The 19,092-nt window shown below is 39.0% G+C and overlaps 1 protein-coding gene across 1 annotated transcript in view; it reads right to left on the bottom strand.

Moving 5' to 3' along the window:
- Positions 1-6,502, bottom strand: part of CMC1 (C-X9-C motif containing 1) — a 30,886-nt gene extending 24,384 nt beyond the window's left edge. The window contains exons 1-2 of the mRNA XM_054384985.1: positions 6,471-6,502; positions 642-734 (exon numbers count right to left, since the gene is read on the bottom strand). Coding sequence (XP_054240960.1) covers positions 642-734; positions 6,471-6,495 — 118 coding nt within the window. The 5' untranslated portion in view covers positions 6,496-6,502. The remainder of the gene's footprint in view (positions 1-641; positions 735-6,470) is intronic.
- Positions 6,503-19,092: the final 12,590 nt, after the last annotated feature.

Here is a 19,092-nt window from a genome sequence, read left to right as displayed (position 1 = left end):
TGAATAAATAATTTTTATTCTTTTTTAGCTGCTAAAGCAGAGATGTAGCAAAGAAGATATATTCCCAACTGGAAATGGGATTCTTTAATAAAACCAAAGTTTTATAGAAAACCTGTGCAAGTGTAACCACTGATGGAGCAGCTGCTTCCACTGCAATAAAAGAGATTCCAGGGTAAGACTTCAGAGACAGCACCACATCTGGAATTCCTTCACTGCATCATTCACAGGGGAGCTATTTATTGCAGCAAAATAGTTGGAGGCAGGAGGGCACAAAGTGCTAAAAGATGGCATCAATGTGGTTAAACAAGCTCTTCCAATAGCAGCATCTTTATCAGAGAGATTTACTTGTGATAATATGGGGAGGGACCATGAAAATCTCTTTGTACCATTCAAAAATAACAAAATCTATTGTAAAGTAGTGATGTATAACTCACCTTTTTTATTTTTTCTTTTTGTGTCATCAACATTATTCTCATCCTAAATCCAAAACACAGCACTGTACCAGCTACTAGGAAGAATATTAACTCTATCCCAGCTGAAATCAGAACAAGAAGATGCAGAGTACTTGATTCAAAAGGAGTGACTATATTCAGGGCACGAAAGCAAATACACCTATCTCCCAATGAATATTTGATTCTTACCTTGCACTTTATCTGAACAACGCTCCTTGGCTCGCTCCCTCATTATTTGGGGAATCAAAACATCTTTTTCTACATGCCTCAGCTTAGAATTTTCTGCAAGAGTTAAGAAAAAAAAATAGAAAACATGAAAGAAATTTTAATCTATACATTGGAGAAAGCCAAGCTACAGAAATAACACACCATTGTTCATATAAGATACACTAGTATGCTAAAACCGTCACTAAGCATGAAGTACCATGGAAGGACCACAGAGATCAACAGGCAGAAAAGTCCAAGATTTAAAACTGCTGAGAAGATTACCCTGTATATTTCTGTTCTGCTCCATGTGCACAATGAACCAAAAATAATGGAAAACATTCTGGCAGCGCATTCTAATTTCTGCCCTACTAAACAGAAGGTGTACTACAGACAGAATTACCTTTACTTCAGGATACTAGTATTTTTCTATGCACGTTATTACCTTCTCAAACTGGCTGCTTTTACTTACTGTCATAAAGCTGAAAAACACAGCATGTATGAGAGCATAACCTGAAATTTGTATTGCTATGGTCTTCAGAAAAATAATAAGGCAATTTCTTAAATGGAGGATCTAGGAGGTTTTCCACTGAGAAATCCAACTTAACAAGAAGAAATGCCGCAACCTGAATTCTGTGCCACAAAGCATAGTTGCAGTTTGCTTTCATTTGCCTCAAAACAGAATTCAGTACTCTTAGTAAGTGATTTTGAATAGCTAAACAACACAGACTATTTAGAAAGAATTTCTGCATTTCCAAGAGCCACTTTCTTCAAAATAAAGGGATAAGAATTTAACAAGCACAACAGCTTTTTATTCCTTAGTTTGAGCTAAAAACTCTTTAAGGATGTTTGTTCAGAACATCATATAGTCCAACACAGTTATACCAAATGCCTGGTTTGCCTCCTCCTCAAACACACTATTTATTCACCCTTTGATAATTCACTTTGTAACAGCATCAGCTGTGATGCTCACATTACGAAAACTCAGCTTCAGTCAAAGCAAGATGGCACTACTGCAGTCCTGCTTCTCTTGACCCCTAGGATGCTTTTGAAACCCTCTGACCACAGAAGTGCTCTGCAGCCCTGTGGTGAACTGAAAGGGCAAGTTAATTTGTTTTAGAAGTAAAGTAGCTTCTTGTCAGGCAACTTCTCAGACAAATTCCCCAATCCAGTTCACTACTGGTCCACACACTGGAACAGGTCCACAATTACATACATGGCAAGAACTTTCGAAGAAGCAATACCTCAGAAGGAAGTCTTCACCAAAACACAAGACATCCATGATGTGAAACCGCTAATTCCTTTTGCCTTTTTTCAACTATATGAAAATCTCTAGATTAAGGACTTGTTTCGCCTTCTGAAAGTTTGTTAATTTGCACTATGAAGGATGTTTCTTATTCTAACACCAAACTAATTTAGAGATAGATCCACTAACATCACGAGAAGAAAAACACTCCACTTTCTAAAACCTAAGGGGTTTTTCCCTACAATTGTAATTTTATGCATCAATGTAATTAATACTGTGAGTACTCAGCCCTGTTAGGGGGCTCCTGTGCCCTTACTGCCAAGAGGTTAAGGGGGCTAAAGTGACAAATAGTTTCAGCATACTGCTTTGTAACTTGGTCCCACAAACAAACAAAAAAATCCCAAACCCAATCAAACAAACAAAACAACGTTCCCAATCCTTTTAAGGTAATGTATTTTATCACTCAAAACTATCCAGTGTGAACTGACTGTGATGATGGATCAGAACCAAACACCTTTATGCATATGTGAACTGCTACTGAGATTGGTAATTTCATTTGCACATAGGTGTTTGCATACAAACTAGAATCTTAAGTACTTTGCTCTCTACTACGGCTTTAAAGTATAGAGGGACAACATGAAGTGACAGAAGTGCTATAATCCAAGTGAAACAATACTTGTGATACAGCAAAACCCTCATTTAAAAGCAAGAGAGGCTGATCAGTGCAGCTTCTCTACACAGCAAACATCTCTTCTTTAAATGTACATGAATACATTTCTTTGCATTTAAAAAGTCACAGATTTTGAGATCTTTCTATCCAATACTGACATAATTTTAAATTAAGATGGAGTATAAGGATGACAACACCAGGGAAAATTTCCAAAGCTTTAACTTCGCACCATTCTATCATCACCTCAAAGTCAATTTTCACCTTCTTCACTGGTTGAATTTGTTATCTTACATTTTGCTTTGGGGCTCATGTTCTTGCAATATGGCAGTACTGGATTAGGAGGAAACTGACAAGCCTGTTTGCTAGAAATGAACAATGGCTGTATTACAGCAAGTCCAGTCTGCAATATCTAGAAAGAAAAGGAAAAGTAGACCTGATAAAGAATGCTTATTAGTTGCATGCAAATTGCAAATGCCCATACATCTACTGAGTAATAAGGAAAGCCAAGCCTGAAGCTGCTTGTGAAAATATCTGATGAGATTTTTTTAGACTCTTGATCACACAGCAAAGCCAGTTATAAGGCCTGAAAATTAATTACAGATCAGGGCTTAATATTGGCTACTGAAAGTAACACAGGTTCATTAACACCTAGCGTGAGCTATTGTTCAAGTACAACAGACCTACCAGTTAGGAAAATTTAGGGTGTAAAACACCTATAAGGGGAACACCCCATTCTACTTCAAACCCCTTCTGGCAACTGCAGATGAACATTCCAGCAAAATACATAAAACAAAGCCAGTAACAACTCGGCTGTGGACTGGGCAAGGACAGCCAGCCTTAGTTTTGCCATTGTAAAACTTCTGAACACTTCACTTGGTCACTGATATAAAATCCTCCAAACAACTTTCTAACTTAAAGGTACTACACAGCAGTATTTCAGCAACAAAATACTTTTCTTTTTCTGGGACAACAAAAATATAGTAACAATACATATACAATTGGATTTCTACATAGAGTTCCACAGTTTTTAAGCAGTATCTAAACTTTTGAGCACCTCTTGTCTGAAACCAGTCCCAAGTGTACAGTCTCTAATTAACAGTGGACGCTGTCCAAGAATTTACTGCTTCCCTCCACCTGGACTAAGAAACAGAGATTCTGCAAAAATCACAAACTATTTGAAGCATATAAACCAAAACCCACATAAACCAGAGTTAAGTATTGAACTCCAGAACTATGTAATAATTTGCATCAGAAACGGGAGATGAGTAACATGCTAAATCTACACAGAAAGAACAAAGTACCCAGCATTTGGATGAAAAAGGGATGTAGGAAAAAATGTAACAACCAAGTAAGCCCCCCAGTAATTAAGAGACGTGATGCTAACCACAAAAGATTTCCCCTCATGCCAAACAGCACTAACCAGTGGCAATAGCACTACATACTCCTGTTTACTAACTTTCAAAATTCCCTAAGATAAACAGAATGTACATCACAAATAAAAAGTTGATTTAAAAAATTCTGCCCAAACTCCTCAAGAGCTTGAATATTTCACTTTTTAACCACTCCATTCCAAATAATACATACACCTTTCTTTCCAAATAGCAAATATCACACACACAAATTAAGAAGTATATTCTTCTAGCTCTGTCCTACTACCCATGCCACTTAGAACCAAGTCACAACCATTCGGCAAGTCCAGTTCTCTTCTTCCACTGATACACTGCTGCTGAACAACCTCTATTTTCCCATTACAGTAAGAAACAGACTTTTAAAGTAGCTTAGGAAAATTATTTCACCAGTCTTCAACCTCTCTGTTTTTAAGACCCCAAAAATGTTCAAGATCGGTATCAAAACATGTACTGTATATCTATGCTACTGTCAGTAACCCTATTTGTCAATCTCTGGCTAAGGATGCAGACATCACCACCTAAACATGACAGCTATAACCAAGTGCATAGTGAAAAAAATGAAAAGAGCTAATTAATAACCCATGACATCTACTACTGGAAACTGCACGCTACATAGTTTTGGATGCACTGCATACAAATAATTTCAATGCTGGACTGCAGCACACATTCTGAGGAAGGGTAAAACCAAACAGTGCAACATAAACTTCCGCCAACACATTTATCTACCAATTTATTTACTGGATGTAACCACTTAATGACACAGTCAACAGTTCCTTTCCAAACTGGTTGTCAAAAAACTCCTCCCATACGAATCAGGATGTAATTCACAGGTTCCATATTTTAAACTCACTCCCTTACTGCTTGACAAAGTCATGAAAACATTTGTGGCTTGTCTTTTGTGACCATAAACTGAAGCAGTCGTGGTAATAACTCACTAAACTATGATTCTTCCCCTTTTCTTCTCATATGTGAGCCAAGAAACAGTTCACAATGATGACATAAAAACTACCGCAGCAGGGTATCTGAGTTAACACCTTACTGATAGGAGCAGGGCAGCTCACACCCCTTTCAGCTATTCTTTCAGTTTCTCTGCAAGCACACTTGGACATCTTTGCTTTTAGTTCAGAACCTGAGGTTCTCACCTCAGCCATAACAGCCAAGGACTGATGGTTGGGGAGATGTAAGCAAAAGATATTGGATAACGTGGCAGCAAATTTAGAGACATGTCAGTAAGCAATACCATGGCTCAGTAGATGAATCTCAGTATTGCTGTCACATAGCAAGTACCCAAACACATCTTCAGTAGTCCTACCACTACTAACATACAGCTACAACAAGGATTAGGAGGGACATGTAATGTAATTATAGACAAACAGGGAAGCACAACACTCATGACCTCCTGTTAGAAGCCATTCCTTTTGCTCTACACTGCACACCCAAGAGCCTGAATTAAGCTAGTGCAATAACTAGACTTCTTCCAAAGAACAACTGTGATGCAAAATTATACCATGGAAGAAAAATCACCACTTTAAACACTACAAGTTTCATAACATTTTCTTAATTTAATAAGACATCAATGCTTAGATGGTACAACCAACAAAGTCAGAACTTGCTTACTCTGCAAGTGCCTTGTTTCCAGAGCCTGGAGTTCCAGGCCTAGGGCAGATTTGCACCGGAAGTTAAGCTCCTGATGTTGGCCAGCACCCTTTTGCTTTGGAAGAAGTGGCCACAGCCCACATGGACTGAGGTGCATAGTCAGAACCCCTGTAGTTCATTCACCACCAACTACAGGTGTCTAAATATCCTGTATTAGTTCAGCTATACTCATGTCTCGCTGATTGCATTCTGCCAGGGGACTGGCCTTTCAGAACCGACATACCCAGCCAAAGGCACCTGCCTGAGGAACAGTGTGGGTGACTATTACGTGGGTGTATGGACACAAGTTAAAATTCACTTCTGGGAATATGTGGCTGTAACTGCTGGGCCCAGAGCTTGGAAACATAAAGGCAAGATTCACCTAACCTTGGTACTTTGCCTTTAGACCTGTCACACAGCCTCGGAGGCTGCATTGGGCGGTGAAAAGGTCCCGCAAGCACCTCGACGCCTCGGAGCACCCTGTGCCACCGACCCGCATCTTGCCGTTGGAGGTCACGGGCGCGGCTGGAGGCAGGGCGGAAGGACGCGGCGGAGAAAACGCTGCCCAGAGGGAGCCGAGCACCCGCTGCGGGCGTCGGGGCAGTCTCGACCCACCAAGGAGGGGCTCGCACAGGGCGGGCCGAGCCCCTCAGGATGGCTCTTCCTAGCACCCGTCGGCGATGGAGCCCAGCCTGCTCTCCTCGCCGCCGTGCGTTACGGAGCGGTGGGAAGCTACGAGGAAGCCCCGGCAGGAGGGGGTGGGGAGAAGACGGGGCGCTCCGCCATCGGCCCCCTCCCCTTGCTGCGCGTGCGAACCGCCGCGCGCCGCCCGCCCGCGCGCCGCTCACCCCTACCTGCGGCGCCAGGGGGAGGCTCCATCTGCGGCTTCACGCTGGGCCGGCAGCTGCGCACAGCGCGCGGCCAGCTCCTGCCGCGCATGCACTCCCGAGCCCCAACCCCTCTGCCCGCCCAGCGCACGGAAACGAAGCGAGCGCGTGCGAAGCGAAGGGCGTTTGAAGTAGGCGGGGGCAAAGCGCGTGCATCCGCTGCGCCGGCGTAGGGGCGCGGAGACTGGGCGCATGCGCAGGGCGGTAGTGCCTGAGGCATGGCGGTAGTGGTGGTAGCAGCTGCCTTTGCTCCTGTTGCGCGCCACATCCCCGCTGCCCGGGCGAGGGGCTGAAGTAGTGTGAGGAGAGTCAGACTCGGGAAGTCAGTGAGGGCTTTCCGCAGGTCCCGGTGCGGAGAACAGCAGCTTCCGCGGGAGCCGCAAGCAAACTTAACGGAACACTGGAGGTTCCACCTGAACATGAGGAAAAACTTCGTTACTTGGAATCAGAACTACAGAACTGTTGAGGCCGGAAGAGACCTTTGAGATCATCAGGTCCAACTACGCTCCTTGAGCTCGCAATCCTACCGTTATTGCTAAACTACTGGCCCTAAACCATGTCCCTAAGCACCACATCTACGCGTCTTACTTCCGGGGATGGTGATTCCGTCGCTTCCCTGGTGATTTGAGGCTGATGCCGCGGAGAGGCTGTGGTGTCTCCTACTCTGGAGACTTTCAAACCCTGCCTGGATGCATTCTTGTGCAATTTGAAACTGATCTAGGTGACCCTGCTTTAGCGGGGAGGGTTTGAATTAAATAGTCCCCGGAGGTTCCTTCCAAGTCCTACCATTCTGTGATTCTGTCTGGGAGCAGCCCCTGATAGGACTACAAGTTGGGATGTCAAACCCACAAGCCTAGGGAGCTCCTGAGGTGCCTGAGGCTTCCACAGCAAAGGCTTGAAGTAGAAGATGAGAATTACAGTGGTTGTCATCTTTATCAATTAATTGTTTGTGCACTTTAAATAAGGCTTCCTGCTGTCCAGGTAAAGATCCTCTCTGAGACTGTGCTCCTGTGACAGGTGTTCAGGTGGTGGAGGAGTCAGGAATTTTAATGTTTCACCAGAAACTCGAGCAAAATATTAATACAGAAACTTTGACTGGCGTGGTCAGTCTAGCAAAATGCAGCAGTTGGGTTACTCCACACGTGAGGTACTTGCAGCTTACTTTTTTAACCTCTCTTTGTGCAGTTCAGCGTTAAGGTTTTCAAGTGTCTCCATCTGATATTATATCAGCATCAAGATTTTCAAGTATCTCCATCTGATATTGTACCAGCATCTCATCTTTTTTAAGCATTATATAGGTAAGGCACTCACCATATAAAACATTGGATAGTATGTTCTAGCAATCAAAAGGTCAAACACATGCCTTTAATATACAGGAATGAAAATGGACTACTGGCTGCCTGGTTATCGAAAATATGTGGGATTTAAGGCAAAATTTTAAGAACAATGTGCTTGCTCATGAAAAACTTTAATACAAATTAGGAGGTATCACAGTATATCAGAGGTTGGAAGGTACCTCAAGAGATCATTGGCTCCAACCCCCCTGCCAGAGCAGGATCACTTAGGGTAGCCAGCCCACACAGGAATGCATCCACAGTAATGCAGGTGGGTTTTGAAAGTCTCCAGAGAAGGAGAGTCCACAACCCCCCTGGGCAGCCTGTTCCAGTGCTCTGTCATCCTCACTGGAAAGAAGTTTCTCCTCATGTTGAGCTGAAATCTTCTATGTTCTAGTTTGAACCCGTTGTTCCTTGTCTTATCACTGTGAACCACCGAAAAGAGCCTGGCCCCCTCCACTTGACAGCCACCCCTCAGATATTTATAGACATTGATCAGATCCCCTCTCAGTCTTCTCTTCTCCAGACTAAACAGCCCCAGGGCTCTCAGTCTCTCTTCATAGGGAAGATGCTCAAGCCCCCTAATCATCCTCGTGGCTCTAGATCTATAGAAAGAATATAAAATACTTTTTTGAACGGTGTCATTTAGAGTTTGGGTAATTCTGGAGGTATTTTATAAATATTTATGACTATTATGTTTAACTAACTATATTTCTTTATTTACTAGTGACATGAGTCAAGGCTGATCACTTTCAGAAGCAAAACACAGAATAAAAAACCTGTGAAAAATTACCATACATTTAAAAACCTGAGAACATAATTCTCCAGAAATTAAAAGAAATTAAAACCAAGGAGACATAGCTGAAACTCAAGACTTGTTTTAACAAATACAATTGAGGATTTTCAAGAAATCTACCTTCTTTTCCTATCTTCCACATTTTAGACTGACAGGTGGAAAAATTGTCATTTTGTGCAGTAGCCTCTTGATGCTGCAAAAGTTCTTCTAAATACAGAATTTCCTCTTTTCCTCTCCTGTTGCTTCCTCTTCAGTAGAAACTTGAACTTTAAACATTACATTCTTAGGGAAGTGGGAAGTCCAGGAGCCTCTCCCAAACACCAGACAGAACTTGTATGATGCTGGAAGATAACAATAAGCAGTCTAGAAAAAAATCAGTAGGAGGAATTCTGATCACAATTAGCATGTTATTTATTCATAAAATGGATTTTCATTAAAGTGAAGGTATGAGTTTCGAGTCCATAGCTTTTCCCCAGATTTACATTATTTTCCTCACATGAGAATATAGTCCCTTTATTTGAAAATGTGCTGTTTCAACTTGAGGCCATGCTAAGAGCCAAGTTCTTCTTCCTGATACATTCACAGAAATTAGTAGAGCGTGATGTAGACAAAATCTTCCACACGAATGCTTTTGGCCTTCCTGATCCACAGCATTTCTGTTACAGAGCATTAAGTATTTTTATGTTTGTTTTTCAATCCACAAGTTTGATCTCATACCTCAGAGTAAAATGGAGATATTACCGTTGTTGTAACTTTAAATTATACCACTTCCGTTAAGGTTTATGCCCTGAGTTGAGAACTGAAATTGAAGAGGGCTCTTAAAATGCAATGTAGTGATTTATTTGTATTTGTTTTATTAAGGACTTTTGAATTATGGCAGTTCTGCAATGAATGTAAGAAATTTAAAAAACAAACGAACAAACAAAACCCCCAAGCACCAGCCAATCTGCAAAGAGTTAGTATATGTATACATTGAGAAAACACAAGAAAACACAAAATACAACGAGCTTTCAGCATAAAAACAGAAAAGGAGAATGTACACTTCCAAAAGTAAGTTGAATCAAAAAAGGTTATAATTACAATTAGTAATTTTTTAGTCATTTTTGCTTCTTTAAACTCTTGGCTACTGGTATACCTTGCAGAATCAGAAATAAGAAGATTTATTTAAGATTGAGATCTTCGAACTTACATGTCAGCTCTGTGTATTGTTGTGTCAATTTGATTAATTTCAGGGACACAGTACTAGACAAGACACAATTTTACTTTGAAGTACTGTTTCTGTTCTTTGATGAAGACAATAAATACAAAAAGAAAAGCCCAACACTTTGTGCCTCAGGGAAGCCATCCTCTCTTGCTGCTTCTTCCAGTAACAGTCCTGGAAAGCAGAAACATGATTTTTCTGCAAGTCTTAATTTCCTATCTGACTTTACATGGAGCAGGAATGGCATTAAGTAAGACAGTAACACAAATACTATCCAAAAAAAAAAAAAAAGGTTTTAAATTAAGTTGAGTAGCTTGTGTCTGACTTAGGAGTCAGTGTAGTGATCCTAGGAGGTGGCAGAATGACACAAGAAAATTATTTTTTCATAGCAGTTTGAAGAAATATAAGCAGAACAAGAGAGATTACTGTGTTAGAGCATTAAAAGCTGCATCAAGAATTCCAGTAGCTCAGACAAAAAGCTAAACACTTTGTAAATACATGTTCTGCATGCTTTTATTTGCTGTCTAGATGTTGATAAGGTTCATTGACCTATTCATGTGTAAGTGCTTGTTATCTGAACTCCAACCTGTAGGAGCATCCAAGAGTAGAAAGGAATGGTTTCGTTAAAAAAAAAAAAAACAAACAACCACACATAAACAAACAAAACCCAACAATAACCAACAAACCAAGTACAAAGTGACTCTTCCTTAAACATGAGGTCTAACTTATCCCGGGAGAAAGTTTTGAAATGACATCTGCAGAACGTAGTTCATGTTCAGTCAAATCTCTTTTTTTTTCTTAAATATGAATATAGTACAAGTCCTGCAGCCCTGTGAAGTTATGTTGAAATGTGTGGGGCTTTTGCTGTGTAGCACTTCAATACAAATTAGTAACATATGCTTCATTTAAGCAAAATACTTATCTGCAAAACTTGCTTAACTGGGACATAGAATCATAGAATCAGTCAGGGTTGGAAGGGACCACAAGGATCATCTAGTTCCAGCTCCCTTGCCATGGGCAGGGACACCTCACACATCTCCTGGGGCACTGATGTAAAGCCAGTAGTACTTAATGCACACAACTGTTACTTAGCAGGGCCTTAATGGGACAGTGGCTACTACTTACTAGTTTCTGCCCCTCAATATTCAGTGCTGCTTATGTCATCTGTCTGTTACAGTCTCTTGGAACTTACCTATTTAAGGAAAATTTTCTCAGTTAACTAATTCCCTGAGAGTAAGATACTGGGTACAGTAGTGAAAACAGACTGGTGATGGTGGTCATAATTTCTGCAACGATTATTGTGGCAGGGAAATTCTGGTAACTTCCCTTGTAGTCTTGAAGGATGCTTGAGATGTGTTTCATATAAATTGAAATAAAAAATACAGTCATAAGTGGTGTTGCATTGCAGTCATTTTGGTGTTTTTAAGATTCATCTTGTTCTTTGATTAGTTAATCGCCCGTTTTCAAAAGTGTGAACATACTTTCACACTTCAACCAAGACAGTGTTAACAATGAAACTATAGATAGCAGTAGAGATTAGTTATGTATCCCCCAAGTCTCCACACCTTGTTCTTATCAGATAAAGATTGCCTATCTGTCTGTGCACAGGTGGGATTTATATTTTTTTTTTTTTAGCTCCAAACAATAGCCTTGGTCAAATGAGCTCAAAGGATTATTTTGAAGTGACACCTCTTCATCATCTTCACTGTTGACATTTTTGATCACAAACATGTGAAATACATTCACTCATAGGTGAGAAATGTGAGGGCTTTTAAATGAGAATCAGCATTTAGAATCAAAGAAACATTTTCTTCTCTTAAGGGAATATATTTTTAGTGAAGCCACTGTCAAGTTGACCTTATTTGCAGTTGCTGTCTGAGATTTTCACTGATTGAAGACACATCTTCCAGAAGAATTCAGTTCTGGAAATGTTGGAGTTTTATAGGACATGGCACTCTAATAATGTAAGACTACCATTCTACCTTGAAGTTCAGCTGCAGAAGTTGCTTGTTTCATCTCTAAATCTCAGAAAACCTTATAGGTAGGGAAACAAGAGTACGAAGAACTTAAGCAGTTTACTTGACATTGTGAAGGAATGGTAGTGGTACAATAGAGCGATCTGAAGATCAAGCTCCTCAATTTATTGTCCATTGAGACAACATGAGATTGTAACACTACTCATAGTTCAGGGAATCAGGTGTAAGTACAACCCAGACTTCTGCATCTGTATTGGTACCATTTGAAATGGTAAGAACTGAAGTATTGGAGCAGCAGACAAAGGTGATGAAAGAGCAGCTACTTATTAAGATACGTAGAGAAGGATGCAGAAATCAATAAGAAAAAATTTCATTGCTGAATGTGCTCGTGATACTAATTTTCCTCTAGGCATATGACTTCTTTTTGCATGCATCAAACTCTCAATATTCAGCTTCATATACTAGCTTCAATATTCAGCTAGTAAATCTTCATGGCTATCTGTACCCAAATTTATAGTAGGATAGTGTTACATAATTATCTACGATGTTATCTTTGTATTCCTCCTTAGTCTACATTGTTGAGAAATCTGTAGCTTTTTGTCTCCTTCACCATAAAATACAAAACACAATCTGAGATACTGGGATTTATATTCTTCTCCATTTGAAATAATCAATATTCACTACATTTTTACTTGTTTCAAATTCAAACTTGACACTTAAAGACTGATAAACAGGATGTGAGTACAGGAAGATGCTTTTCCCACCATGACAGATATGATCAAAACATGCTTTTTTTTTAATAAAAGATTTTCCCCTCCCTTTAGTTTTTAAATGTGTAAGAGTGTAAGTAATGCAATAATAATAATGCTAAACACTTACCTTTTCCATACTTATCAGCTGGAATATTCAGTCTGACTTTAAAGTCACTACTCTGTTACTTTAAAGTAACACTACTCTGCTAAGGAACTTTAGCTGACCAGCACTGATTCTGTGGTTTTACTTAACTAACACATGGATGTTATCAAGAGGTAGCACTGGCAGTCAGACAAATCTATAAAATAAGGTTCAGTGTTTCTACATTGAAATTCTTTGCTGCAAAGCATTTACTTAACCATCCCCTTTGCTTTACAACCGATGTTCAACCTGCGTTCACAACTGAGAAGTGTGTGAGGATGTATAATGTAATGAAGCTGGATACAAAAATGGTTAGTCAATGGAAACTCTTGGCAAAGTTGGTATCACAAATCTTGCAAGTGCTACACAGTTCTGAAATTTCAGTGACAATGGTAATGACTTTAAGTTAGGGCAAACTGAAACTGGGAGTTGAATGAAGATACTATGGTTCAGGATTTCATAATTAGTATTTTTGCTTTCCAATTAAAGGTGTGTCTTCTACTTCTCAACTTTTCCTGACAAACTGAATTTGCGATTATGGATTTTATGTAAATATTTGCATCATTTACCTGTCTCCACCATTACTCTGATCACTGTATATTGTTAACATCAGTACCAGAGATTGGGGTCTCTTTCTGCAGGCATTATTTGCATATTTGTTCCTAAAATCTCTGTGTAAAGAATTAAAACAACATCACAGGCAGAATTTAGTAAGGGCAAAGAGAGCAAGACGTTACAAATAGTATGGACACGTCTACAGCATATCAGTTATCATTATACATATGTAATATATGTGGAATATAATATATGTGTTACATAAATAGGTATTTATTTCTCTTTCCTACCTATCCTATAGCATTAGAAAGGAGCACAGCACCAAAGGAGTATGGCATGATTGAACAGTGAGGTGTAAAAGAAACTGTAACTAAGTTTTAGCTTTCTGTTGTGTTTTTACATAACTAGGGATAAGTGTTAAGTCAAAAAAAAGCAGGGATTTTTGGTCAGGCTCTTGAACTCATTGTTTCTTGGAGTGTTTTTTACCCCACTTGTTAATAACACCTTTTCTTTAACTCCAGTGACTAATTCACATTTTAAAGAAAAGAATAGTCAGTGTTCTGAGTTTCCAGTAAGTTAATTTCTGAGATTTCCCAGAACTTCTACAACAAAATTATGGGAGAGAAAATCTGATCTTTCTTGTAAGTCAAAAGCTTAAAAAACCCAGAAAATTATTATTTTTAAAATTAACACCTAAATTAATAATTTAAAATTTAAATTATTTTAAAATTAGTTAGTGTAGAGAAGTAAAAAGAGATAGGATAGGAAACTATTTAAATGCTCACTACCCAATTTTTCTGTGTTTTACTTGAAATGGAAATTTGGAAATTTAAGTAAATCCTCTCCATGGGATAAAAGTTTTTTCTTTTTTTCCCTGACCATTGTGTTCTATGGCACAAACATGTAAATCTCCCTTAATATCATAATCTGTATTCAATTAAATACCAAAAAGTTGATTGCAGAGTGTGATGAATCAATTCCCAAGCTGGGATAAGCTGCAGAAATGGAAAGATGAAGTTTGAATTTCATCATTGCCTGATTATGAGTAACAGCAGGATTTTAACTCTGTGTTATGAAAAAATATTGTATTTGAATGTCAGAACAACGCTTTTTGTCACTTGGCTATGCTATATATTATTGAAGTAAAAGTTCTGTTTCTTTCCAGGGTCCTTTCTCCCTGTTTAGAAATAATGTTGTAGGATGTGGAAATTAGTGTACCTTGGTGTATCTTTCTGAAGCTAGGAAATCTTAGTAAGGTGGAGATAGCAAAGTTAGCTAAAGACATCATAGTAGAGAATCACAACTTACTTTTATTTTTTTAGTCTGTTTTTATTGGGTTCTTAACAAGTGCTTCTTGTACCTTCTTGTTATGCTTCTTCATTTTTCATTCCAGAAATATTTGTATTATCTTAATGTCATGTCTTTTCTGCCATTGCTACTTCATGCATAGAAAATTGTCTGCTCTCTATTACAAACGTGATGGCTTGGCCCTTTTTGATGCATGAACATCACTTCTTGGCAATTTTAGCGGCAGAAGAAGCAGCATGTTGCAAAACTTTATCTGCCATCTCTGCAGATAGTATTCTTGTTATGGTTCCTGTTGGAGTGTCAGTTATGCAGTCATCCAGTATCCTCCAGTTCACTACTATAATTCAGTTTTTACCACAGTTCATCTCCAGATTTGTCATATTAATTGTCTGTCTTGCCATCTTTTGATTTCCATGAAATTTTACCTTTTTTAAATATGAAAGTTTGGTTAGTGAGTGGCACCTGATCTGTACTAGTATTGACAGATGTACTAAGCAAATCAGATGTGTGGCTGGGCTGGAGTTTTGGCAGATGCAGTTTTACAGTTCCTTCATATTCTTCTGCTTCTTTCTTAGTTATTTACATGCTAACTTGTTTTTCACCATCAAAAGTAATCCATAGCCTGGAATTTTTTAAGTCATTAAAAAAACTGCATATGCCTGGATGCAGCCATTTTGAAGTATTAAAATGCATTTGCACTTTTACAGCAGTGGTGGTAGCCATTAATACTGTAACTGAAACTAAATGAATGTGGTTTTAATTCAGCTCTCATATTGACTTGAAATTAAGTCTTGTTAGTAAAAAAATTAGGACTTTTTAATCTCCTGTATGGCTTACAACAGGAATATGTGCTAATTAAAAAAAAAAAAGGAGGGGGAAAGAGTTTGCTATATCTTTAAGCTTCTAGAACGTTCCTTATGAGGAGAGGCTGAGGGACCTGGGGCTTTTTAGTCTGGAAAAGACAAGAATTAGAGGGGATTTAATAAATGTTTATAAATACCTGAGGGCTGGGTGTCAGGAGGGAGGGGATAGGCTCTGCTCAGTTGCTTCCTGTGATAGAACAAGGAGCAATGGATGTAAGCTGCAGCACAGGAGGTTCCACCTCAACACAAGAGGGAACTTCTTTACTGTAAGGGTCACAGAGCACTGGAACAGGCTGCCCAGAGAGGTTGTGGAGTCTCCTTCTCTGGAGACTTTCAAGGCCCATCTGGATGAGTTCCTCTGTGACCTGACCTAGATTGTATGGTCCTGCTCTGGCAGGGGGGTTGGACTCAATGATCTCCTTGGGTCCCTTCCAACCCCTGACATCCCGTGATTCTGTGAATAGTATGCTATTTAAGAATGTCTCACATTTTATTTCAGTTGTAGATTTCATACTGGATGACAGAGCTACTCATATGTGAGATACTTAGAATATGATCCTAACCGGTGTAAGTGCAAGCAAAGTACCTCTAGGAAGGTGTAACAAGTTTTGGTGGCGGTTTAAGCTCCATTCATGTTCTTACCATATCTTCAACAAAGATACAAATGTAAAAGAAAATGTTATGGTGCCTGACTTTGTATAATTGAAAGATTGTTTTGAACAAGTTAGCATTCCACTAAAATGACCGAGTGATGATTAGGACATCTATCCAATGTCCTAATTTGCATTGAATTCTGTGTTACTGACCCCCAGTTCTGCCTGAGCTAACCCTCAGCTAGAACATGGCAATTGCACTGACATAATTCTTTCGCTATCAGGGAAACATATGTTGGCTGTTTTATTGACTTTCCATTCATCAAGCTATGCTCTGCTTTGAATCTAATGAATTTAAAATGTTCACTTCAGCATCGTTTTTCCTCATTATTTCGTTCATCATTGGTACAACAAAAAGTCTACAGTGTACTACCATCTGCAAAATCTGAGTACCAACCAGGTTAGGCCCCTCCAAGCTTCCAGCTGAGGAGCTCTGGTTCCTTGACAGAGGTGACAGCCTCCAGGGTTGAGGCCATAGGAGGCACCTTGGGGAGACCTGCTGCTGGTGGTGAACCAACACTAGGAGGGTAAGAACCAGCTGTAGAGAGAGCCTGCCCACTGGAAATACAGGGATCTGGCAGCACAGAGCCAGAGTGGGAGAAAGCAGCAGAATCTCAGCAGCACACTTCTTGCCAGGTTAGGGAATGTGTAACAGAGCAGCTGTTGGATATGTAGTGACAGTTACCACAACCACTATGGCTTTGCTGGCTGACAGCATGTTTCCCAAAGGGGGGTAAAGTATGGGCTACTCTAATCAGCTGTTCATTCAGAGAAAAATGAACTTTCTGTCAGACAAGTCCTTGTGGGTACTGCAAAGAGAACAAAACAATACAGTCATTAAAGAAAAAAGAAAGTTACTGGCTACTGAAATGTTTGTCAGTAAGTGTTAAAGAAATGTAATGCTACTGCTGAGAAACTATCAATATTGCTTTCAAGAGCAATGTTAATGTCAAACATAAAGCCAGAATCAGTGTAGCTTTTTAGCAATCATCCTGAAATATAAGAGGTGCTTTTGGGTTTATTGCAAAAGAATAATCCTCCACAACAGATACTTGCATTAACCAGAGGGAAGACGTCCTGCAGAAATAGGGAGAGAATAGAGTGGAGAAAAAGGGTGGGTTTAATTCCAGGCAAAGTTTGGATATAGTAAATTCTTCACAGTTCACCACAGCAATCGCTGTTTCTGGTGCCTGAAATTGGCATTTAAACCCTGAGACAGGATGAAGATAGTGTCAGGGTAGTTGTTTTTTAAATGGGGTTCAATCAGACTCAGGGAGGAGCTGGAGTCTGAAGTGAAGAGGGAGTAGCAAGCACAAACTCATTGGAGTTAGAAGCCATACTAATGTAAAACAACGTTTTTGGTTTTTTTCAGGAATCATCTGCAAGATCCTCCTCAGAAGACATACATGCACCAGTTCTATTTCTGCAGACTGAAATTCATATCCTGTTTCAGAAAAGACAGAGAGCTTTGTAGTCTCACTTCAGCTTTTACTGTGATGTGCATCAGAAATACTCTCCTAGCTTTTCACACCCTCAGTGAGAAGGCTACTGTAATTCTGTAAGTGCTGCACTGTTCTGGCAAGGTGATTTTTGCCATAAACTCTTCTTAGCACTTTTTAATTAATTTTCTTTCTCTGTCATTTACTTCAGGCCAATTCTGACTTCAGCAGAGAAAAAAAAAAAGACCACCAATTTGTAGTGAACACAAACATGAATGATACTTGCTTAAAACAAGTAAGTTTTTCACTTCTGTCCATTCCATAGTCACGTACGAAGCTTCTACATATTTCTTGTGTTTTGGTAGTTAGCCAGAAGGCCATATAGACATTTGGGCCTTTGGGAGAGGTTCTTTGTGCTTTTAATTTGAAAGCAGGTCACTGCTCTTATTGATTTCTGGACTACCAGATATTGTGTGTGTCAATGTCAAGTTTTAGGTCTCCTCTTGTGTTGGATTTTGAGTTGTATGGGGCACACCTAGGTAATTTCGCCATTAAAATTACCAGAGAACCAGAAATGTTCTCCTGTTTCCTGTTTTCAACTAACAAATCTCAGTGTTGTTTGTATAATTGTCAAGGTTTTTATTCTTTCTTTCTTTTCTCTTTTCTTTCTTTTTTCTTTTCTTTTTTTCTTTTCTTTTTTCCTTTTACTTTCTTTTTTCTTTTCTTCTTTTCCTTTATTTCTTTTTTTTTCTCTTCTTCTTTTCCTTTTCTTCTTTTTTCTTTTTTCTCTTTTCTTTTCTCTTTTTTCTTTTCTCTTTTCTTTTCTTTTCTTTTCTTTTCTTTTCTTTTCTTTTCTTTTCTTTTCTTTTCTTTTCTTTTCTTTTCTTTTCTTTTCTTTTCTTTTCTTTTCTTTTCTTTTCTTTTCTTTTCTTTTCTTTTCTTTTCTTTTTTTCTTTCTTTTTTTTCTTTTCTTTCTCTTCTTTCCCTCCCTTCCTTCCTTCCTCCCTCTCTCCCTCCATCTCTCTGTCTCTCTTTCTCTCTGCATTTCCAGCAAAAATTCAAACAAAGACCTTTTTTGTTTCTTTTACTATTTTGTAAGATTCCTGAATAAAAAATGCTGCTGATCTTATATCTTCTTTTTTTTTTTTTTAAACATGAGGTTAAGGGAGAGTGAGTTATTTTCTTGCAAAAATTATGATGAATGATGACATAAATGTCCATTGGAAAAGATGTAAAGCCAGTAAGGTGTGTAGGAATTAAATGGTGTTTCATTTAAGATTTGTATAATCTATCAGACATACGGAAAACTTTAAAGAATGTTGCCAAACTGCTAGTTAAAATGTGTGAATTTCTGTCCAGATCTTATCACCGTATAAATGTTAAAACTGATTCTGATGCACACTTGACAGGAAAGATCTTCTACTTTTTCGTATTAAAATTGTTGATATTTGAATATTATGAGGAAAATGTATTTATAAAGCCTATAAAACTGAATGGCATTTTGGCTAGGAAAACTATCTTCTCGCTGTCAAGTAGCACTGGATATTTTGCAATATCCAGAAGTACAGAC

The sequence above is a fragment of the Indicator indicator genome, chromosome 11 (assembly GCF_027791375.1).
Source record: "Indicator indicator isolate 239-I01 chromosome 11, UM_Iind_1.1, whole genome shotgun sequence".
In the NCBI taxonomy this organism is placed as follows: domain Eukaryota; kingdom Metazoa; phylum Chordata; class Aves; order Piciformes; family Indicatoridae; genus Indicator; species Indicator indicator.
Note: the sequence above shows the minus strand (reverse complement) of the source record. Positions and strands in the feature narration are given on the sequence as shown.